This window comes from Apus apus, chromosome 5 (assembly GCF_020740795.1).
Source record: "Apus apus isolate bApuApu2 chromosome 5, bApuApu2.pri.cur, whole genome shotgun sequence".
NCBI lineage: Eukaryota > Metazoa > Chordata > Aves > Apodiformes > Apodidae > Apus > Apus apus.
This window is the reverse complement of record NC_067286.1, coordinates 23,212,480-23,236,535: the sequence shown is the minus strand read 5'-3', so window position 1 is coordinate 23,236,535 and position 24,056 is coordinate 23,212,480. Positions and strand designations below refer to the sequence as shown.

The 24,056-nt window shown below is 47.7% G+C and overlaps 1 protein-coding gene across 1 annotated transcript in view; it reads right to left on the bottom strand.

The window, feature by feature from the left end:
- CD82 (CD82 molecule) overlaps positions 1-21,735 on the bottom strand; it is a 41,912-nt gene extending 20,177 nt beyond the window's left edge. Inside the window, exons 1-2 of the mRNA XM_051621868.1 lie at positions 21,657-21,735; positions 2,307-2,388 (exon numbers count right to left, since the gene is read on the bottom strand). Of these exons, the coding sequence (XP_051477828.1) occupies positions 2,307-2,369 (63 nt within the window). The 5' untranslated portion in view covers positions 2,370-2,388; positions 21,657-21,735. The remainder of the gene's footprint in view (positions 1-2,306; positions 2,389-21,656) is intronic.
- Positions 21,736-24,056: the final 2,321 nt, after the last annotated feature.

Below are 24,056 nucleotides of genomic sequence, written 5' to 3'. Positions count from 1 at the left end.
TCAGCAGTTCCAGGAAACCAGCATGAAATATGCAAAAACTGTCCATGCTGGGAGCTCACAGCAGCTCAAAAAAAGCAGTTTCTCTGATAAATTAACATTCATCTACTACATTGTATAAGCTGAAGACTCACCCCTCCATTCAGATCTTGAAGAACGCATCATGGAAAAAGCTTCTCATGTCAACTACTTCCTATGACAGTGGGAGAGTAAAGGATAACACCTCCCTCAAGATCTGACACATGCAAAAAGCTTGTCATTGGGCAGGACAGAAGCACACTCAAAATCTTCACTCTATAAAGTATCAAGCTACCCACCAGAACACAGAGTCTTCAGAGAGCTCACTTCCACAGAGTAGCCAGAGGGGAAAACAAGAGCCTGTGCTGCACAACAGCCTTAGCAAAGAGATCATCAGAAGCCACTTCTCCCCTTGGTCAGCAAGGCCTCCTCACATCCTACCTTAAAATTCTTACTCTCCAAACCCAGCTAAGTGCATCAGATCAGCTTTCCTCATGAGGGAGATGGGCTGGCTGCTACACCAGAGTAGTTAGTTTGGAGCTGGGTGTGCACAGGAGAACGAACAGTTGCTTCCCATCACTTGCAACCCAGACAGGGGTACTCAAGTTTCCCCAAAACCTGCAGAGGGATTCTGTGCCTACCATCCTCTCATTTTTGCAAAGTATAGGAAAATGCTTTTTGTTTTTTTGATGTGGATCAACCTGACAAAACAGTTCAACTCTGCCTCCTGACAGTACTGCTATCCCCACAGGCTGCCCAGGAGCATGCCTGGCTCAGCAGAGAGGGGAGAGGAGGGAAATATCAAAGAGAGATGCCACAAGGACCACTGCTAGCACCTGACAAAAACATTGACAGTGTTGTGAGGCACTATAGTATTCCAGGCTGTCTTCTTTCCTTCTATGCGAGGTTGACTTTCTTGAAGAGAACTTTCTCTCTACAGAGCTTAGCTAATGAACTTGGACCTAGGCTCACAGATAAAGAAAGACACAAGCACTGGGCCAACAAGACTTAGACACTCTCTTAACAAAAGCAACTGATTCCCCAGGGTAGACTAGTTAAGTTATATGTTGTTTAAAAAGTACCAGGTCTTCAAGAGAGGAGATACCCTGGATGTTATGACATCTTCAGAGAAGTCCTGCACAAGCAGGAGGACAGCTGGATTTTTCCTATCCTTAAAGTGGAGCAAATAATACTGTGAAAGATCTAGCAGCACCTGGAAAAATCCCTTCTGTCCCCTTCCTCCCAAGAATCTTCTCTATGGATGCTTTGAGAACCCCAAACTTTCAGCCCTTAGGCCAGAGCCAACTACTCTTAGGATGGAAGCAAAATGCAGAGAGAAAAGAGCCAGCAGAGTAAGCCAAGAGAAATCAGATCCAGATGTGACTCAAGTTCAAGCCTGTGTGGCTGTAGCACAGTGCAGCCACGCAGAAAGTAAGAGTGAAGCTGTGTGCAGGGACATGGACCAGAAAGCAGTGCTCATCTATCTTATCGTGCTCCATTTCCCTTCCTGCGCTCCCAGCCTGGCCCTTCATCCCCTTACACGCTGCACAAAGGGTAACCGTATCACACAGGCTATTTCATTGCTGATACGACGTGGAAAACTGAAACCTTAAGCTTACCCCCTACATGATCCCACCGCAGGAGGGCAGCACCACCCACACGACACACAACATCTAAGCTTCACAAAAGGGTGCCTGCAAGAACGTGTGCGACCCTCCCAGACCCAAGAGCTCATCTTTTGCTTAGCCTGAAAAAACTGTATCCAGTGGGCTGCCTCATTTCCCCAGGCAAGCCTGCCCAAGTCTCTTCCTCACCTTTGAACTAATTCACCTTGTTAAAAAACAAAACTTGTCATTGGGACTCGAACAAAATTAGAGTTGTTCTTTGAAGCTTACCTGACCTATTTAGGGGAGCACTGCCATTCCTTGGCAGGTTTTGTAGCTTTGCTGCTCAGGGGCAGCTCAGTTGTTGTTCCAGATGTGGCAGAGAAAGTAACTACAACCACTCTCCTTCCAGAAAGGACCTATAACTCCTGTTTTCCCCTCCCACTGTAGGAAGAGAGCTGTGTGCATTGGCAACAGCAAATGGGTACTAGGAGTGAAGCTGTTTGACATACAAGAGAGCCACACAGCATCTCTGATGTCCCTCAGTTTCAGGGATTCCCTCCCTCCTTCCGAAACTTCTACCATTTTAGTTACGAACACATTGGACCAACATCCAGAATAAACACCTTTCCGGATAATTTTAGTCCAGGCCTTCCTTTCTACCCTGCAGATGCCCATAATACTTACAAGGAACAGAAGATTGAAGAGAAAGAGGAAGTACTTGGTGACTTTTAAGCAGCCAGACCCCATCTTCTTTCACTTATGAGACCTAAGGGAAAAGTAGACAGACAACCAGTTATGTTAGTGATAGGTCCTCCAAGGCGTTTCAGAGCAACATCCTTACCCCATGTAGTGTTCTGGATCATCTGATGGCTCTCAGAGTAGAAGTATGAAAGGCACGTGCTCCATAGACTACCGAAGTTGGTTTTCGGGCAGTAAAACAGGACACCACCATCACTACAAATACAAACAGCCACTGCTGCCAAGATCTCCTGGAGAGTGACTATCAACAGTTACAGGAAGGATTTTATCACAAATACACTGCTAATTCAATCACTTTTTATACTGAATTTGCATTAATAGCATCAACCAAAACACCAACTCTACCTGCCACTCCCAGTAGAGAAAAAGGATCCACTTATTTGGAGAAGCAGTTCACAAGGCCAGCTCCCTCCCCCAGAAAGACTCATCTCCTCATGAACCTTAATCAGCTGAAGGATCACTGAAAAGCAAGGCCAAGGGATCAATTTAAAAGGCAGGATTAAATCAAGCTTCCTGTGTGCAACTTGTCACCTGATGCTTTGACAACACATGAGGACTAGCAAGTCTGCTCCGTGGTTGCATACTACCAATTCTGCTGCAAGATCAAAACAGGCAAGATTTCAAAGTCCCAGTTTCCAAAGCTCATCTCACAAGTTCAAGGCAGTGTAGAAGCACTAATACAACAAAATACTGGTTTTATCTTGTTGGTACCAGCCACACAAACTACACATATCCATGGGGTGGTCAGCAAGCAATATAGAGAGGGCAAGAGACAAACTCTAGGGGCAGGTCTGACACAACACAAGAGAGAAGGTACTTTACTGTATCTGAAGTTAACTCTGATCAGTTGCTGTGGCTAAAGGCAAAGTAAACCTTCATGAGAAGAGATTACAAAGTTGCTCTTAACACTGAAAATTAGGCAGCTTATGAACAACACATCCTCATCAGGTTTTTGTGCTACAGGACAGGAGTAAATACACCTGCAAGCTACTGGAGCTCTCACTTGTCTGACAGCAAAGAGCTCAGAAGTCAAAAAAAAGTTCCACAGACTATCCCTGCTGCTGGAGTAAGCCTCCTGCTGGAGTAAGCCTCCTGCTGGAGTAAGCCTCCTGCAGCACAGCTGAGTAACACACAAGTATCAGTGAAGGAATGTTTTGGGTCAGCTTTCCTGCTTCTCCTTCCTCTTCCATGCTCAGTTACGTTTCCTACATAGGCAACAGACAATTTAAGCTCCTTAAAATTTGCTCTAGCAAGCTCCTTGCTCAAAACCAACCATGCTGCTTTAAGAAAAGCCAGAGAAGAGCACTACTACGCTGGGGTCACCAGTCTGGTCTGGGAAGAGAGAGCCTCAACTGAGAACAAGGTCAGCCAGGTTCGTTTCTACCAGCCTGGGTGTACCAAGGGTCACTGGAGCCCAGTATGTTCTTTTGTTTCAATCAAAGGCTTTTGTTTAATCCTATTAAATATTTAGGTTAACCCTGGAGCTGAACTGGTATGTGCACCTTGTTAAAACTTGCGAGTCTTCCCACCAAGCAATGGTCACCCTTCAGCTACCAGGAGAAACCACAAGTGTGAACTCTACATCTGAAGATAACACTACTGCTCTAACTACATGGGATGCCATAGCTAGAGGCCATGCTAAGCCTCTAGCTGTACAGCACACAGCAAGATGCTATTAAGATGGGAAAGCAGCACAGAAATACAATCTCAGCCAGCTGTACTACAGATTGATCTTAAATTCCCAGCTGTACAGCAGTCATTGCACCTAATGAGCTCTTACTGCAGACCCAGCCAGCCTAGCATCATCTCTGTCACTTTTTATTCAGTTAACACCTCAGAGTTAACTGACGTTATGGTCAGAGTCCATAAAGCCAGCAGAACCCAAAAGTACGTCCTTCAAAGTAGCTGGGAAAATCTCCTGTAAATTAATTTCTTGTCCTTACACCAAATATCAAACACACAGCATCTCCTGGTACAGTCACTCTCCCAGTGCAGCCACTGGCTACGGGCTGGTTCTGTTCCAGCACAGATGCTCTACACAACAGCTGCATCACTACCAGCCTACGAAAACTGAGTGAAGGCTCTGTTGGCAGATTTTTACCCTGGGTTCATGACAGCAAGCTTTTTCAACACAGCTTGCTCATGTTAGAGCACCTCTGCTACCACAAACCATACCCCAGCTTGCTGTCACAGAACAGCTGTAACCCAAAGACTACCCTTCCCTACAATGGTGTCTCAGGAAAGTATTTGAGCAGGGATAGCACAAATGTCACTCCCTTCAAACAGTCCTTTCCTCTGCAGGAGCTATGTTCTCTCTTCTCTGGCTGTTAATCCTGGCAGGCACCAACACTTAAGACTGCACTTGGAGAGGACAACCAAGTCATAAGTTTTCCCACCCAGCTGGCTTGCTTACTGGCTTCACCATGAACAGATCTCTGCTTAACGCCATCCCAGACTGAAGCCTGGCAGTCTCACCACAACTGTGAGGCAGCCAGGTCCCCCAGGCAATAATGAATGTCTGTTGTGCAGGACACAAGTATTTTTCTACTCTTCAACCAAGCTAGATCATCTTCTGCACAAAGAACTGGACTTCTTACCTTAAAATGTCTGGTCCCAGGTGCAATCCTCCTTATTTTCAAGCTGAAGGGATGACACTCAGTACTTGCTGATCTGCTTGCTAGCACTAAGTTGCTGTGTGCTGCCTATTTCCAACTCTGTCCATGCTATGATTAGTCAGGAAAACAGAGATTTGCAGTGTTGCTAGGATCTTTACAATAGCTATCTAAAATAATTAAGTAGTCAAACAAGTTGAGAAGAGCTGGTGTGGAAAGAGAAATGCCTGAGGTGGTAAAAGATTACTTCTAGGGCTCTTCTAGCTATTTGTTAAAAGTGTACCATCATCAATATTTATTAAAAAAACCCCACACAAATCCAAAACCCAACTGTGCCTTACAGCATTATGCACCATTCTCCTCCTGCCACAGGGAGATAAACCTCTTCTGTAGCTCCTAGATACAAAGTAATTTGCAGTACAGTTTCCAAGCCAAAGGAGAACCAGGTTTTTAGGGTTTTGCTTTGAGCTTTTAAGATACTTTAGGGCTCCACATATTGAAATATTAAATATTTTACAATTCTTCCACTATCTTTAAGAAATTAAACTCACTTTCGTTCACAACATTAATGAAACTCCTCAAAACCCTACCTTCTGAAACAGCACAGTCATAAAACTAGCAATACTGCCATACAGTAAAAGCAGCAGCTCTGCAAAATTTCCCATGGGTCAGGTCTGGAAGCAGACAAGCTTGAAGTTACCACAAGCAGGCACATCCACAGGCCATTCAGCACCAAAGGGCTGGCTTAAGTACCGAGTCTTATCAGCTAGTGCTGCCTGTGGCAGTCAGAGTTGACCATTTGCCTTTTGAAGTTGGTCAACTTTTGAGCCTTATCATCTCTACAACACAAGCAAATTTTTAACACATTAAGTTTGCAACTTTTAAATTGCACTGATTGTCCCAAATTTTCCTTTTCCTCTCCACCCTAACTGCTTCGACCATTTCAATTTCCGTCCCCAAGCAGCCAAACTCAGCCTTCAACAGTCCTGCCCATATGCCTCCAGATTTTCCATGACATTCTCCAGATTGATGCCAGCTCTGGGGAGGATTTCATGAGATCGTACCGTCAACTTGCAAAGTGGCATTTCTCCCAGCCTCTCATTTCCCATCCTGTAGAGATGATTGCAGGATTATTTGCACACATCTATCAGTTTGCTGCTATAAAAACTTGGTTGCCAACATGGCCAGGTCAGCTTCTGTGTAGTTGATCCTGGGTCTTTCTTAGTGTCAGCCCCAGGACCTGATGGGAGAACTAATACCAGAAAGGTATCAATTGATCCAGAACCCTGAGGCTCCTTATGGGGAGGAACAGGATGATGCCACACAGGCTAAACCAACATCAAGGGGCAGCTTCCTGCCCCCTCCACGACTCCCAGCTCCCAGCAATAGCGATGCCAGCAAGACTGGTATGTGGAGCACAAAATCCAGGACTCTTGGGTCTGAGGAGAGACAGAGGCCTGCTTTGTTAGTGACAGCAGAGGTGTCCCATCACGGCTCAGAGATTAATTTATTTCTGATGCAGGAACCTGCAATACTCCCAGCCCACTTCCAACAAAAGGTGACCACAGAGAAGGACAGGCAATGGGGAGAACTGAACACCTCTGCCTCCCAGCCCCACCACCACTAGCAAGGCAGGAGGGAGAACACTGATGCAAGCATGTTATTTCTACCTCAGTCAAGGGGCAGAGAGACAAAGTTAATTTTTAATTGTACTTCTGCTCTCTCAAATGAGATCCTGTACTGCCTTCACCTAGCAAGTGCCTCATGTTTGGTGCTCAGTGAAGTTTATGGTGATTGGCTCAGGGAAGTGCTGGACATGCCTGTGCTATACAGCCTTGTTGTAAGAGCTCAGCCCTCCTCTACAACACCACCCTTGCAGTGCAGGTTTCTTTCTGATGAGATCTGGCAGCTGAAGCACCTCAGCTGCCAAGTTACTGTACAGCACAAATAAGGGGCTCAGATAAGAGGGAGGTGAAAGAGGATGAGAAAAGCAGGAACAACCTCAACACAAACCAGGACTGATCAGCTGTGGAAATCACCATCTCAGTGCGTTTACAGGCCAAGTGCAAAGTACTTGCACACCCTCAAGAACAGCACACATGTTCCAGAGAGCAACAATCTCTGAAGGTCAGCCCTAGTACTCCAAGTCAAGTAGAAGAGGGCTCACATTTTAATTAATCTAAAAAGCCTGGAAGATGGTGGCCCCTCTCCCCCAGATCCTCTTCCTTAAGGAAAGACTCCATTATTAAGAAGCTGCAGGTTGTTTCTAAGGTTGTTTCTATGTGCTTTGGCCAGTGTCTCCCCTCTACCACCCCTCAGGCCCTAAGCCCAGGGAGCATAAAACAAAAGCAGATGCTATAGGACGTGCTGCTACTAGCTTTTACCAGGCTAGAACGAGGTCAAACCATCACCGGAATTGTTTTCCATTTGCTACTTCCCTTGACACCATGAACACCGTGAATGCCCTCCCTGGCTGGCACAGCAGACAGGAGCCAGGGTCCCTCCTACTAACAAAGAAGAAACCTTCAATTTGACAGATGCAGAAATGCAGCAGCCAGTACTGTGAACTGAAGTTCTGCAGCATACCCTGAGGCTCCTGATCCTTCACATCTTGCATCTGATGTAGACCAACCAAGAAGCCCTGAAAAAGGAGGAGCTCCCACTGATGTACTCAGGTCTCAGAACTGGCTCCCTCTGACAAAAACAACTAGCACACGTCCCTAGAAGGGGATTAGCAAGTCACTGGTTCATAAAGATGTTTGAGCCACTGGTTCCATAGAGATGCTTACCTGCACTGTAATTTGCATGAGGTTAAGGCCATTTTGAAGGCTAGCACAGTTACTTTTTGGAATATTATGCCAATACAGAAATCAGAACCAGACCAGCTGACTACCAGGCTAAAGATCCTCAGAAGCCACTGGGAGATTAGAAGTTGCTCACTAAATGGTCACTTCCCCTTCCAGCTCCAAGCCAGACACCCACATGTAGGAGAGGCTAGGGAAGAGGCAGCCCAGAAAGCCACCATCTTTAAGGCAGGGGAGGAAACAGCTCATCTTTTGCAAGATTTTGAGGCCTTGCACTACAAAGCTCAGCTGTTGGGAATGCTTCTCTATCCATGCACATGAAGAACAAGCACCTGGCAATCAGGTCTCCTGATAATCAGTGATGAGACAGGACAGTTTCTCACAAGAGTATTGGTTAATGAACAATGGCAGTTACTAAGTCTCCTGTTAACCAGGTACACCAACACCCCCAGGGCAGAGACTGCAAGTTACAGACACATTAACATATGAAGTATATCCAAAGGAGTTAATCTTGTTGACACTAATATTCAAAGGCCTTGGACTCTTAGTACACCTGGGAAGTACATCTTGTCTCTGGCAAGTCAAGAACAGAAAAGCCAATGAAAGACCCAAGTCTGAATTCACTGAACTTCTCTTTAAGCTCCACTGAGGTAATACCAGCTGTGTAATGACCTTGAAAACATAAACAAGATCATGTTTATCATGGAGATTTTCCAAACAGCATCTCTTGTAAAGTGACAATGGAGGTATTTGAGGGAGAAGCTGGATCCTAACAATTAAGGCTGCTAATTAGGGTTACCTCCTCAAACAGTCCACATCTGTACATCTGTATCTTGTGGATACAGATGTGACTGATCCAGCTACAGTTTCTTTCCAAAGGCAAATATTAGAGCAAGGTAGAAAACTGTATTTCTGCTTAATACAAACTTTGGAAACAGAAGGGAAGAAAAGAAGGTATGAAGAACAGTCTCTCTAGAGACTGTTGTTTATCTTAAGTAGAAGCAACCGCCTTTAAGCTAGAGGAGGTGGTTTGAGGGCTAAGCACAGAGATAGCAGCGTAGCTCCATCAGCCTGTAAACTGCAGCACTGTACTGAATTACTCTGATCTCGCCCCTTAGGAGTACAGACATGTACAGCAACACCCTAACAGGAGCATTTGTGAGACAGAAGTTCAAGTGTGCATGCAGACCCTGCAGATTTGCATCTCTGGATTAAGGGGAGCAGACTAAAGCAAGCAACAGCTGGCTGCAAGTACTGCAGAAATACACCTGGAAAGACTATATTTCACAGGAAACTAGATGAGTTTCTGAGGAAACTTACCCACTCACACTGCAACGGTAGATTTGTTCCTGGTGCACCTGATAAGACACAAAGCTTTTCCGTTTGAATTTTGTAGTTAGTATTCTGTTGTGGGAACAATCTGACAAGGAATGGTGTCACCCAGTGAGACCCTAGATTAGAGAGCACTCATAGGACTGTCTAGGATGGCAGAGGTTTTTCAGCATGTTTTAGCACAGCAAGCATATGTTGTGCATTTTGTAAAAAAGGAAATGCGTATTTTAGAAATGCACTTCTGATGCTTGAGGGGAAGTGATTAGATATTTATAAACCACCATCACACTGTTAAGAAGAAACTAACTCTGAAATCAGTATCAAAGAACAGCTTAGCTTTTAGAAGTGTCTGTTATCATCCCTCTATATTTGCAAGAGGTGCAATCAGATTTTAAGAACATCTGGACTTCACACTTCTGTTTGAGAGCCAACATCTAAGTAGGTCTTCAGTCCCTACAACTGGCAAATTGACAAAGTTCTTTGCTATTTTCAGTCTATACACTCATGCTTGCACAGCACGACAGTATTTGCAGGACAGTATTTCTCCAATTTAAGCAAATATTTCCATTCAGCAAGACTAGAGATACAAGTCTGCCAAAAAAACTGGGAGAAAACAAACAAAACACCAACCAACACGACCAAGCCAAAAAACCCAAAACCTGTCCCAGCAGTAATTTGCTTCTTCTCTCCCCCCTCAAAACAACAAAAAAAACACCCCACCCCTAATAATTTACCAGAAATAACAGACAGAAGAAAAAAAAAAAAAAACAGAAGTACAGTTTAGTGGACTTTTTCTCTTTTTGATTACCACTAATTAGAATGTTACTTGTGCAACAAATGCTGCAGGTAGGGTCCAGAAAGAGGTCTCTGCAACAACTTAAAAACAGAACGAGGCACAGTAAAAACGCCTAGTTTTCACAAAACTGGTTGGACAGGTCTGTCATTTGACTACATTGGCTCTTTAATGGCTCCAGAAAACGAGACCAGGTCAGCTTTGTTTTCTGCACTTGGAGCTGTTACACTGTAAACTCGATCTTGGACCTTTGAGCAGTGCCTGTGTGTCAAAGGCAGTGGGCCCATGCTAGCTTGCCCCACACCAGCCCATGGAAGAGTGAAGCAGGACCTTCACCCCAAACTGCACCAGAGTGGTCAGCAGAGACGAGCAGCACCCTGCTTGTGCTTGGGTAAGCTCCTCCTCATCACAGCTCTGCAGCAGCCAGGGAAAGCTACTACACCCTTGCTGTTGCCATCAGACTCATCAGCCTGGAAATCCCCATGCACAGGATAGGCTCCCGAGCCTCTATTCTCATGTAAGTAATACCTTGGAGGTCAACAAACTTCCTCTGAGGAGTTGCACAATCTCTCTCCCAAAGCCAGTTGGCTTAGAGATACCCTCCTGAGGCTCAGGAGCCTTCCCTCCCTGCCAAAGCACCCAAAGGCTACCACATTCCAGGCAGGAAGAAAGCCTTAATGCAAGCTTTTTTCCTATCGTATGAGACAGTCATCAGAGTTTGCCAGACTGAGACAAAAGCCAGGTAGTATAACTGATTTTTATCTTTTCCACCTCCTCCTCCCACAAGATGCAAGAGATCACAGCTGAGGACTTTCTACTGTAAAGTTCCCTTTCAAAACAAACTGGTTTTCATTTACTTCCATTTTCTCAGGTGCTGGCACAGATAACTTGTGTGTGTTTAGCACACCCATGTCAAACACATTTCTGAGAAGTTACAGCATCTGCCTAGGCTGGGAAATGAAGTTTGCATTTTGGTTCTTTCCAGGAATTAGCATGGAGGCAGTAAAGACACAAAGGGAGTAGTTTTTCTTCAAGACTAGGAAGTGTTCCCCAGTTTAGCAATTTGAACAGCAATTAAACCAACACACTCTCTCTCCACCTCCCTTCTGGCTATCAAGCCTTGGAACTGTACCCCTCTTCCACACAGGCAAGTGGAGAGGGCTGAGCAGAGCCTGCACCCAGCACGGGAAGGAAGCCAAGCCAAACTAGGCTTATCCACCACTATTCCCAGCAACAGCAGACTCTCCAATAGTTCACTCCACAGCTGAAGCCAGACTGTTAGAAGCCAAGCACTAGACATCACCTACTCAGAAGAGCATAGGGAGGACAAGCACTCCCTCATGCTTCTGAGGCTAAGCCTCTGGAAGAGCTCAGACACCCTGCCAGGCTGGCCAAGTGCTCACCAGAGCACTGAAGTCCCATGCAACTAGGAGACCAGCCCACTGGAGAATGAAAGTGACCTCTGGCACTTGGATTCTCCCCAAGTCTTACCCCTAGGGTCTATCTACATCCTAAGTGGCAGAAAGGACAAACAACAACAACAACTACCCACCGCAAAGCAGAGAACAGACTTCTGGGCTTGTTATTCCGAATTACTGTGAAGCTTTACAATTCAGTCAGCTTCCTCCAACAACAGAAGAGACAGGCTTAGTGTCTACATCAATCATATCACATGCTTTCTATCAGATCTGCTAATAGAAAGACACTGATTTCAAGAAGTGGAGGTTTAAACCCTTCAGCCCCACAGATCAAAGACTACTGCAGACCCAGCACAACCAGAAAGTCACAGAAGTCCTACTGGCACATCAAGTGCCCCAGCCTACCAAGGGATGCATCTTCTGGCCTGTTCACAGAAACAGTCCCTTTAACTGTTTGTGATCTCAGTAATCTTGTTTTAGCCAAACACACCATTTGCTAATTGCTGTACCCTCACCATTTACCAGCTGTCTGTATGGCTGTGGCCACTGAACCACTCCCCTTCCCCTGCTAGCACTGTTCCATGGGATTCTAGAGCAGAAGACCACAGATCACTAGCTGTACTAATCAACAAGGTCTACTCTACCATAACCACAGCCCCTCCACTCTCCAACCTGGAGGACCCCATTGCAGGGCTGACAGTACCCAGAGTCAGAACAGGACTTCTGCGAGGTACTCACACAAAGGATCTCATGTTCTCTTCCAAACATGCCTATCAGGGAGGACAAGGAAAGCAACTCAATACACCCATTTGATACAACTAGACAGGGACTGCTAAGCCAAAGGTCTCCAGACTCCGTACAGAGCCGTTCACACAACAGCAGTGCCACAGCCACAAGAGGTCACTGCCAAACCCAGCTTCTTCACTCACTGCCCTTTGCTCTAGGAGAAGCTTTATTTCTCACCAGACCATTTGACGGTAACACAAGACCCTGCATCACACCACAACTCGGTCTGCCTGCTAATGAGGTGTCCACTGTGACAGAAAGTCTGAGGGTGAACATTTTGCAACATCCTGAATTTCACACCACAGATACCACTTGACACAATCAGCAGGCATGAATGAAAAGAGAAAGCCAGAACTAAATAAAGCTTCAGAGGAAGGAACTGTCTTGAGCAGCCCTTCCTCCTAAAATTATGATTTAGAGAGGGCAGACAGGGCAAGAAAATCCCTAACAAGAATTTAGAGGACAGATGTTTTGAGTCATTCCCTTCTACTAAAAAATATCCACCTGCAACCACATTTTCCCCCTCCAATATCAATGTGAATAACATAAATAGTTTCATATTTGTAACTGACAGCACGTGACCACGACAGCCAAACCCCTCGCTGTTCTGATCACTCCAAGGATGCAGCTCAGAAGCAATTTTGTCCTTTACTCTGGAAAAGTCAGTCCTAGTATGGGCTGATGTTATGGTAGACTCCAAGATATATGGCAGCACTGCCTATTACTTTTTCCTTCCACCTTTGCAGCACAGTCTCCTCACTCCAAGCCCTTTCTACAGAAGGAAGAAAGTGGAAAAGAAACCTGCATTGTACTGCAGTAAAGGGCAGCACTGTGAGGAGCAAGAATAATACAGCATCGGCTGTTACAGAAGCTGCAGTGAAGCCGCTTCATTCCCAGCCTAAGCATTTTAGGAAGTGAAATGCCAAAATAAAAAATCTCAGCAGACAAAACTGGAAGACAAAGGGGCCCTCTAGAAAACACTTAGCAAGTTGGAAGAGATGCTAAAAAAAAAAAAATTGTTTCCTTTCTATGAAGATGGTCCTGGATGCCAAGGCCAACCATGGTACATGCAGGTGTTTTGCTGCCCTGCTGACTGCTTCATTACCAGGCAGGTAATCCTGCACATTTAATTGGAGCAATGTGATATTATTCAATTATAGACCTGTCACCTGCAGTTAAGATCACCTCTCCACCAAAGAGCATCCAAAAAAAGGAAAAATATCAACGCATGTGGTGCTTGGAAGGCTGGATTGGTTATGGACAAGGCTGCTTCAAGCCAAGAGGAACAGACATATGGGATAAGTTCCTCAGGAATTTGGCAGTTAAAATAGACAGCAAGACTTTGAAAAGCTGGGCCTGTTTTGGGAAAAGGAGGGGCCTCCGTGGAGTCTGCAGATCTATGCACAGCAGTCTGGAAAATGGGTTCAGCTGAACCTGAACCAAGGGAGGCAGGGTGGCTTTTTCTACTTTCTTGAAAGGGTCTCCTTTTCTAAATTTAGAGCACAAATATTTCAGGAGACTATTTGATGGAGCAATGCTAGAAGGTACTGAGATGGTAAAGAGTAGTTCAGACATTTATTTTAAAAAGAACCTTTATCCAGAGCAATTAGCTGATTTATAAATATCAGATAAGCACCAATGCAGTGATAAATGCTCCCATTTCAGAAGGGAAAAAAAGCAGGGCTGTTTCATTTTTAATTAGTAAATCACGATTGAGGGTAAGATCACTTTTTAATAGAGTTGGCAGACACTTTTTTCTTACTTGCCTGTCCCACCACGCTGAGCTCTTTCCCCCAGAGACTGTTTCCACTTCACATAATTTCTAAATTTTTTTATCAAGCCAAATGTACTAATGACATCAAATTACAGTGAGGGGTCTCATGAAGACTACCTAGGCAGGTAAGGAATCCAACAGAAGGCTTCCTCAGTTCCCAGGAGATATACCCACCCCGTACTAGCACAACAGCTTGAAGCCCAGCCCAGTAAAGCCCCATTGCCTGCTCCCCCTCTGCCAGGAGGCTGCCAGCAGTAGAGCAACCCACCACAGGACACCAGGGCTCTCCACCAAGACCCTGGGCACAGGAGTTTCCCGGCAGCACAGCAGTAACAGGGCAGCTGACCCAGGTCAACTCACACACCACTGCACAGGCTGCTCCTCCTGACAGCAAACACCCTGTGGGGAAGGCTGTCTCTCTTCTGGGCAAACAAGGAGCAACTGTTTAGGTTCCCACGGGACAACACTGGGTGCATGGCCATCTAATTGTATACACACTGGTAGGTCCTGCTTGTAGCTGACAGCTGAGCTAGAAAGAGGTTTCCCATCTGCCTGAAGCTACGCAAAGCAGGAAGTTACTGGTTTACTACAGGATCAAGTCTAAATCACCACCATGACAGCTTCTGGAGCTGCAAGGTGATTGATTGGGAATGAAGGCAGAAACACCCAGGCTCTAAGACCACAAGCAGGACTGCAACATCAAATCAAAGCAGCCTTTGAGGTCTTGGAGTCTGACATTAAAGCAGTTTACTGTTCCTTGAAATAGCCCTCCCTTGAAATAGCCTCTTCTGCACAGGTAGCAACCAGTTTGATGCCACTTTTGACATTAAGAAATCCCCCTGCAGTTTCGGCAGTAGCATTTTGGTCACCTCAGTTTTGTTCCAGGAAGCTGCAAGTCACAATGCCTCCCCCACAGAGCAGGGGTGAGAGGAAACTCTGACCTGTTTATTTCCCTCATGTCAGGCAGGAGAGGTGCCAGCAGCCACGGGTATCACCTCCTACCTCTTGGGAGCAGGAACAACGACCCCCATTTCGGCTGCACTTGGACAAGGTCTTACTACCCTTGAAGGACTTGGTGAGAAAGATCTGCTGAGCCCTGTGCATGGGGAGCAGCCATCTCCTGCAGAAAGTCCCGCAGAGGGGCTGGGGCTCACTTGCAAGGCTGACCTGCCCACAGGGCTCCACTTGCCTTCACCACCAGCCGCCAGAGACCTCCACTGTACCCAAACCACACTCCTCTGTAGTGTCCCCAGGGAGGTGCAGCAGACCCCTTAGGAGCAGAAGGAGGTCTGTGCCTCTACCTTGTTTCACATGGCTCACCAGGCTGCCTCTGCACAGCTGTGGTCTAGCACTGTCCTGCACAATAGTTGCTAAGCAGAAGCCTTCTCTAATTAAAAGAGCTTCCTTTGGGAACAGGCAGATTTACTGCACAACAGAGGGATCTTTAGCTATTCCATGTGCAGTGTCTCTGCAGACCTGCATTAGAAAGGGACCTGAATGCAAACCAGAGCTCAGTATCTTCTTAGACTGTTGGTGAAGTACATCCAGGCAGCAGGGTTTTGTCGGTTGGGTTCCTCCCCCCTGCCCCACCACCCCGAAAAGACTTCAGCGATGATCATAATTAGAACTGCTGCCTACCTTTTAAGCACCAGTTTCTTACAGCATCAAGCACAAACGCTGCAAAATAGTTCCCACCTCTGCTTGGTCAATACAAAACTCAAGGCAACAGCAGGAGGTGGGGGGGGCAAGGGGAAGGAGCCTTGCTAACCTGCAGGTCATGGGTTTCCTCTGTCCAAGTCCAGCACAGTATTCTGGACACACTTCTGTATGAACAGGGAGACTAGCTCCATGATCACAAGACAGGGAAGATGGGGACAGGAGACAGTTTACTGAGCGGAGCACACTGGGAACCCCAGGACGTTCCAGCAGAGCTGCTCAAGACTGACTCATCCCCCACAGCTTCAGTCCAGGCTGACACACACAGCAGACACATGACTGACTCCACAGTGGTCAAAAGGATGCTTTGACTGCAACACACCACCAGCATGAAACAAGCCCCAGAATGAATGCACAACTACAACTCCAGTACTAGAGATGGTGTCCTATCACTACACCAGCCAGAATGGCACCCTTTTGCAAAGAGTACTCTACAGTTATTTGACTGCAAGCAGAAAGAGGAGCAGAGCAGCCTGCATGGTGCTTTTTGATGTTAACTCTGGGGACCAAAGTACAAAAAGACCTTAAATACTGACAAAACAGAACACAAAATCTCTTTAATTTTTATTCACACATATTCCAGGAAATGTTAAGCAAGCCATTGGCAGGACCAAGGAGAAAGCAAAAAATAAAGCAGGAAGGGAATAAAACATTCCTAGCACATTTTTTCCTCTAAGACTAAGGCACCTAGAAATTTAAATGCCACAAAAGGTACAGAAAACTAGGTCTAACTAGAGCACTGAACCATTTTCTGCGATAGCAGAACTCCACAACTGATTCCCAACCAAACAGCTAATCATCTATCACAGAAGACATGCCAGCTCTGGGCATTTAGAATTTGCATATTCTTGTATTATGGGATGACAGCAGCAGCCCATGCAGTCCAAGGCGAGTGCCAAGATGTTACTTCCACACCTGCCACTCCTGAAGCCCCGCACCAGCACAGGGTGTGGGCCACCAGCCACCCAACGCAGAAAACACCCAGAAGCAGCTCACTCGAACCTGTGCCAGTCTGGTACACCAGCCCCAGCAAAATCAGGTTCCTGGAGTGGGTTGCTTTTAAAACTAGACAGATAATTTGCTGCATGAAGCCTCTCCTGTAGGGGAAGGAGCTGAGGTGCCTTAGCCCCATCCCAATGAGTGCACACAGACCTCACGAATTGCAGAGGCCAAAGGAAGGTGCTGGCAGAGGATGCAGTCACCTCCAGCGATGGTAACCCCTTCTCCAGAGTAGCTCTGGGAAACAGCCTCCTTTTTTCCTCAACAGGCAAAACCACAGCAAGTTCAGGCCCTGCTACATAAATCCCTGTAAACTTGTTCCTCTTCCTCCCGTTTCCCAAACTACCTCCAGGGCAATCAACAAGGAAAAGCAGCAGAAGGGACCAAAGGCAGACCCCAGCTCCAACTGGGACAGTCAACTCGGCTCAAGGTGCACTGCTACAGCTCCAACAGCCTATCCCTCCCTTGTTTGCATATGAGAGACCTCCCTCCAAAGCAGAATTGCTTTTGCCTACAAGGAGAACTCTCCGTATATAACTTAAGAGTCTCTGGGCTGCTGGATATCCAAACATATATAACTTGTTCCAGATCAGCATTTCTCCAGTGGACGTGGCCATGGAATTATCATCATACCGGAAGAGTTCAGCGATCTACTTACAGCCCAGCAACAATTTTGTCTATAAAGGGTAAAGTGCTTTCATGATCCACCCATTTGCTCAAGGCTGTGCTGCAAATAAACTGAAAAGTATTCCAGGAGCATCCTTAAAAAATGCCTTCAGTACTTTGTCCATGCGCAAGGCTCCTGGTGGCACTGGAGAGCTGACCCTTCCCAGCTCCCATGCTCCTTAAAGACAGGCCATTTACCTCAGCAACAAGTTTCAGAAATTAAGTACATGCACCACACTTTGATTTTACTTGCTTTTAAATGGCTGTGTCCTAGTTCTGAAGTTCCGTCAAGGAGATAAAAGAACTAGAGCAGTCAGCCAGACAGTCCATGCATGTGCCTCCTCCCACAGGAGAAAGACTGCCTTCAGTTTAGTCTCCTTCCCTCTCTCCCCTGTATTTACTTTGGATGAGCCTCAAACCACCCAGGTTCCCTGGTCCCGCTGTGTTTGGGAGGACACATGCTTGGGTACTGAGCTAGTAGTCTCCTATCTCCATCCCCATCCCAACAGGCTACTACTGTTTTATTCCCCGTTTCTGCCATCATCTATCAGGCAGCCCTTTCAAAAAGCTGCCCACAGTAACGCCTCATCTTTCTTCCAGAAAATTAGCTCGCTCTGGATCTGTCAGCACACGCAAGCAATGATTTGAGCGATCTCCAGCACACAGTTTCCAGTGCTTCACTTGTCACCCTGTCTAGGTCCGAGTCAGCCATTAACTGCTTCAGTGTTTCCAAGCCCTGATCACCCAGAGAGCTTTTAGCAAACAGGCTCTGCCACAGCCAGCCAACCATCAAGGAACTGCTGGCGCTGGTTGCGCCTGCCGTATTATTCCTTTTACCATGCCAAGAGAGAGCCTGTAATTTTTAGTCTTTCCTCCATTTCTTTCCCTCTTTAAGGATACAGATGAGCCAGGAAAAGACAGAGGTAATGACTGCAGCTCATTACACAACTTCTAAAGGGAAGGTGGCATTAATAATTTGCCCATGGAAAGCACCAATCCCACATTCCAACACACACATTGGTGCAAGAACACAGTTCATTTCTTAGCCCATCAGAGCTGACAACCACAGGGCAGAGGGCACGGCTACACAAATGAAGGCAGGGAAGGAGAAGGGGATGCAGATCTGTTTCAGAGAAGTTAAGGGACTCTAGGGTGAGGGCCAGACTTCCTGGCAGAAATAAGTTAATCTTGATGCTCTCAAGTTTTTCCAAAGAGGAAACTGTAGTAATACAAAGACAGAGGCTCCTATCATCCCTTGTTGCACAGGCCCACTGGAAGCCTTGCTACCTCCTCCAGCCCTCCAAGCCACTCAACCATAGTCTAAGCCCTGCTAGACCCATGCTGGCACCACCCATTCACCAGCGAGCAGAAACAGAAAGCAGACCAGGAAACAAGCGGCTGCCATGTCACAGGCACCATTAAGTGGAGCAATAATTACCACTTCAGCTAGTACAGGGCATGGTCCAACTCCCAGCATCACCCTGGCTTTCCCATAGCAGATCCTGTGCCATCAGTGTCTGAGGTCCTTGCGGCAGAGCCTTTTGCCCCTGCTGCATGCTTCCTGCTGTAACAGTGCCAGCAGACACCAAGAACCATGGATATGGTTTGACTTGGAAAGCTCCTCAGGGCCTGTGGTTACCAGAGGTCTGCAAAACTCCCACCTGCACTTCTTTAAACATCTACAGGATTAATCTACAGGATTAATGCCTGCAGGCCTCGATAGTTCCCTGCTGCCTTACAGCTGTGACACAAGGGCACAGAAGAGGGATAAAACCTTTCCTCAGCTACAATCAGATGACGAATTTCATACAAACCCCCCATGGAGTCTGAAGCAGAGAATGGCTTGGGTAGCAGGGGCAGGAAACCTCCATGGAACTGTGGGAAGGCCTTCTTAGAGCATCTCCTGCACTGGCTTACAGTTGTAGGTCACACTATACCTGCCTGTCCCCTGAGAACTAAAATAGAGATGATAACAGGAATGAAAAGAGTCCAGATCAGCCACATCGTTAAAGCTGCTAAATCCTCTTAAGGGAGGAGTTTCCATGCAGCAGGACAGAGACTGTCTGCAGTGAGAGCTTTCTCCAGGCACTGAGCTTGCATCTTGCTCTATTTTTGTTGCACACAGGTAAGAAGCCGAGTAAATGCTGTAAGATGTCAGCCAGCCACCCCTGTCCTGCAGCATGGGGACAAGGATGTTGTCCCAGTGGTACCCAGAGCCCTTGGCAAGGCCAAGAGGGGTTTAGGCCCAGAGAGGCTCCACCAAGTGAAGCTACATTGGAAGCAAGATCCTTCTAGGAAAGAGGTGTTAAATAAAGACATGAGTAGAGTCTTCTCACTTCCCTGCAGCACCCCAAATCCACACATTGGCTTGCAGAGCAGTTGGAAAAGCTCCCTTTCACCCACGCTACAGCCCAACATGAGCAAGTGCCCATGGATTTGTTTTGTTTGGTTGGCTTTTTTTTCTGTTTTGTTTGTTGTTTGGGTTTTTTTTAAAGAAGTATGCCTATAGGTGTGTAAGGTTCTTGGCTCCAGCCAAAAGACCATCAACAAGCACGACTGTTAAAAACCACACCACTGTAGCAACCACAAAAATCCTGTGATGGGACACTGGCAGGGCAGCCACCACTGAACATGTCACTTTGTCCCCATCAATACTTTCTTCCCATTTAGTGCTCATGAAGTATTTAGTAAGATCTGAGTAATTTATTTTTACAGCTTGTTTGTCATACACTTATCTTGACATCAGCATACAGCAACACACCAGACTACTCCTCTCACTAGACACCTCCCTCTAGATTTTCAGAGCAGTGTTTCTACGTTCAGACCTGTGGTCCACCAAAAGGATCCTAGCCATATGCTTCTGCTTGATGGCTCTCGTGCAGCCAGCAAGCTTCATGGCAGCAGACTCGTGCCTCAGGCTTTGAAGAGGATTTTTCTCAAACCCAAGGTGCCTGAGAAAGTTTAAAAAACCCAAAAAAGTCTCTGTAGAGAGGACGTATCACTGATGGCAGATTTCAAGAGAGTACTCTCCAGCTGTACATCCTTGCTTGCACAGAACCACACGAGTGTTTTCAGAAGCTACATCTCAAGACGCCCACATGGTGCTGGGATAGGTTTCATCCCTGTGAACCTCTACTGCCAGCTGCAGCACAAACATCTCCAAGAGCTCCTCTTCTTCCCAGCTATCCGCTCCAAGAGCAGTAGGACACTGTACCTCCTTTGCACAGCTAGTAAAGTTTCAAGCTCTCATGTCGAGCATGAGATGGAAACGGCAAAGCTGGTCCAAGATATAGGAACACTTCATCCTGAACTAGCTTTACAGTTTACTGAAGCCAGCATTTAGATTCCAGGATGTTGTTTTTTCGGGGTTTTTTCCACCTTTCTTTTTTAACCGAGGACTCCATTTTATGCTAAAGCACACATGGCAGAGCTTTCCTGCCCTGGGGCAGGAACGGCATGCCTGGGTTGTAACAAGCCCACATCCCCGTATCAACACAATCGTCAACAGTCACACTGCAAGATAATTTACAGCCAACATCTACCCTATCCAGCTGTTGAAATGCAAGGACTATCTTCACTGGGCTCTTAAAAGGGTGGTAGAGAACGGACACAGCAGGCTGGACCAGAAGCAGATTTCTGAGTCGTAACAGGGGTCAGATTGCTACAGAGGCATCTAATCTGCATCTTAGAAATCAACCCAGACGGCCCCGCTGAAGGCAGCGGCATTGCCCGGTTGGATCGGCTCGCAGCCGAGGCACATCGATCCTGCAGAACCGCTTTGCAGCAACAGCACGTCCTGCCCGTAGGACTCACTCCTGCGTGACACCAGACCCACCGCACCTGGTGACCATTTTTTTTTATTTCAGGCCATACATGAGCTCCACAAGAGGATCAAAACTCGTCCACCCACTGCAGGCTGAACGGGCACACACCGAGGTATGCATGTGAAGTTGCAAGCGACCTGGACTCGCCCGCAGAGAAGCTCCCGCCGCCCTCGCCCGGCCCCGCGGGCAGGGGGCTCCCCGGGCGCAGGAGGGCTGCCCGCCCGGCCCCGCGGGCAGGGGGCTCCCCGGGCGCAGGAGGGCTGCCCGCCCGGCCCCGCGGGCGGCCCCGGGAGGGGATGAGCCAGTCGCGGCGGGGAGTCTCGTCCCCGAGGCGCCGCTCCCGCTCGCCAGCGTCCCACGGAAAGCTTCGGGAAGTCGCCGCCGCGACCAGCCCCCCGCATCGCCCCACCCCGCAGAGACCCTCGGGCCGACGGGGTCGTGGCCGCCGGGCCCGGCAGAGGGAGCCCCCACCCTCGCCCTCCCGTCCTGGGCCGCTCCGCTCCCCCGCCCCGCAGGACGGGCTGCCGCAGCGCGCCTGCCTGCCTGCCTACCTGCTCGGCTCGGCGGCCCGCTCGCTCGCTGCCCCGCTGTGCCCCGGCTCCGCTCCTGGCCCCGCGGGGCGGAGCGGCGGCTGCGCTGAGCCAGCCCCGGGGCGGGCCGCCCCCCGCCCGGCCCCAGCGGGGAGGCTGCGAGGCCCGGCGCCGCGGCTGTGCCGCCCCACCTCCCGCCCCGGCGGCTCCCCGAGCCCGCATCCTGCGCTGCACCACCCGCCGCCCTGCTCGGGGGCCGGCTCGGCCCTGCCTGCCGCTCACACTCGCTCCTCAACCCGCTTCCATCCGGCAGGGGAGCTGAGCTCCTGCCGGCCCCTCTCACTTGGTAGGTCTCGGCTGCTACCCCCCCCCCCCCCCCCCCGCTGTGATCAAGTCATCTTGCTCAGCTTACGCAGGTAGCAGGTGCTGTCCTAGGGCACTTGCTTCATCTCACCGTGTTTGCTGTCTCACCTCCCCTGAGGCTCTCCCTGGGTGGCCTGTAAAGCAGGTGCGTATGCACGCACCTTGATATTTCCGGTAACTCTCAGCTTTGTCTGCTCCTGCGATGTGCATGCCGGGGCGCTCTGCCAAGCGAAAGCAAGCCTGATGACCCACTGCAAGACTTCCGATGGGCCACTTTGCTGCCCTGGTGAACTCTGTAAACATCAGCGGGGCCACCACATTGTTCTCCATCCTAAGCCCGTTAAGCTCTTGTTTGCCCCGTTGATTACAGCCCTGTGACCAAGGTGAGGTTCTAGTGTGCTGTGGCTGCTGTTCACTCTGCTGACCGGTGTCATTACATTGTTTCCTGGCCTTCCCCATTTTGTGCAGTGTATCCACTTTTTGCAGCAGGCAGAGAGCTCCCAGCTCTTGTTCTTGGCGTGTGGCATAACTAGCCCGATAGAGAACAATGATAAGGCCATCTAATAATAACAATAATGTTATCTATCCTCTTTGAGTCTTCATTTCAAAGACACCAAAACCAAATCAGGCAAGCCAGTCTTAAAACAAAGGAAGGTCAGGAGGTCCCTCATCCTTCTGAGGAGCAGCATTTCCTCACTTTCATGTTTTCTGCTGTCCTGGCAGAAGGAGGAACAGCAAGCTTATGCAGCTCAAGGCCCCAGCCCTTATTCCTGGGGGCAGCAAAAAGCAGTTTGGCCTTTGTACTGAGACAGGTGTACAACGGCCACTTTGTCCTTACAAGATGCATCTCAGTCATCTTTCTGTGCCTGCAGGTTGAGTCCTTACTATGTCACCAGACTTTGAAGAAAATATTTTTAAAGGTCCTTTTCAATGCTTTGCTTTATTTGTTGCATGCACTTGAGTTTAATACTTGCATTCAGAGCCCCATCCAGGTACCAGGATTAAACACTTCTTTCTCCCCTTTTGCAGCAGTGGTACTCAGCAGCCTCCCCGCTAGCCTGAATATTATCCTGCAGATATCTTACATTGTAGGCAGGTTGAGCATTTGGTGGAGTACTGGGCAAACACAGGCTGTATAACAAGTCCTCCTTCATGCATCTTGGATGGTGTGAGATAAGAGGGGTCCTGGGAGGTGGCTGCACCTGGAGAGAAGGTGCCACTCCCTGAGCATCACAGGCACTGCATACAGCACCCTGGGCCTTCCTCTGTGCCACTGGCAGATAACTGCAGGCTCATCAGCTGCAGCTGGCATGTGGGCTGGGCCAGGGAGTCAGGCTTAAAACGCAGGTGTTGAAGCAGAACCAAGATGATAAGGTGGAAATGAAATTATTCAGTCTGCACAGGGACTTTTGTAGGCGTGGTCTTCCCACCTTTATTTTCTGCAGCTGTTCACAGCAATACCAGGCTATTCATGGCCTGCAAACTGTCTAATAAAACTAACTTCGCTCAAGCTCCTCTCTCTTATCAAAAGAGTTGTAAGGTCAGTTGTTAGGATCTAAGATGAGGACAAATTTTGCATCAGAATTCTTTGGAGCAGTATCTGAAAACTCATTTACAACCAGTCTTAGATACTATGTGCCTCTCTGGAAATCGGTACCACTCCAGCACCTCTTTTCAAGCTGAATTAACCTTCAGTAAATACCACTCCTTTTTCAAACAAAATATTGAAATTGCTTTTTCTTCCCCCTTTCTCTCTCTGTAATAGACTTTGTCTTTCATTTAAATATCTGGTCAGGCTAATGCCCATACTCTGTAAGCCAAAATGCTTATACCTATATACCTATAAAGATGCAAGGCTCAGTGGGGAGGTGAAGTAGTGTCTGCCTGTTCTTATATTCAGTCTTCCTCATCTGTGTCCTGACCAAGTATCCTAGCCTACAGGTAATAAGCATGTAGCTTGTTTCTAATTTTTACCAAAAAATGTCTTACTTTGAGAGAGGAAGCCTGGGCTCAAAATATTTCCCCTGAGCATTAGTGCAAAGCCTGTTTCTTAAAGAA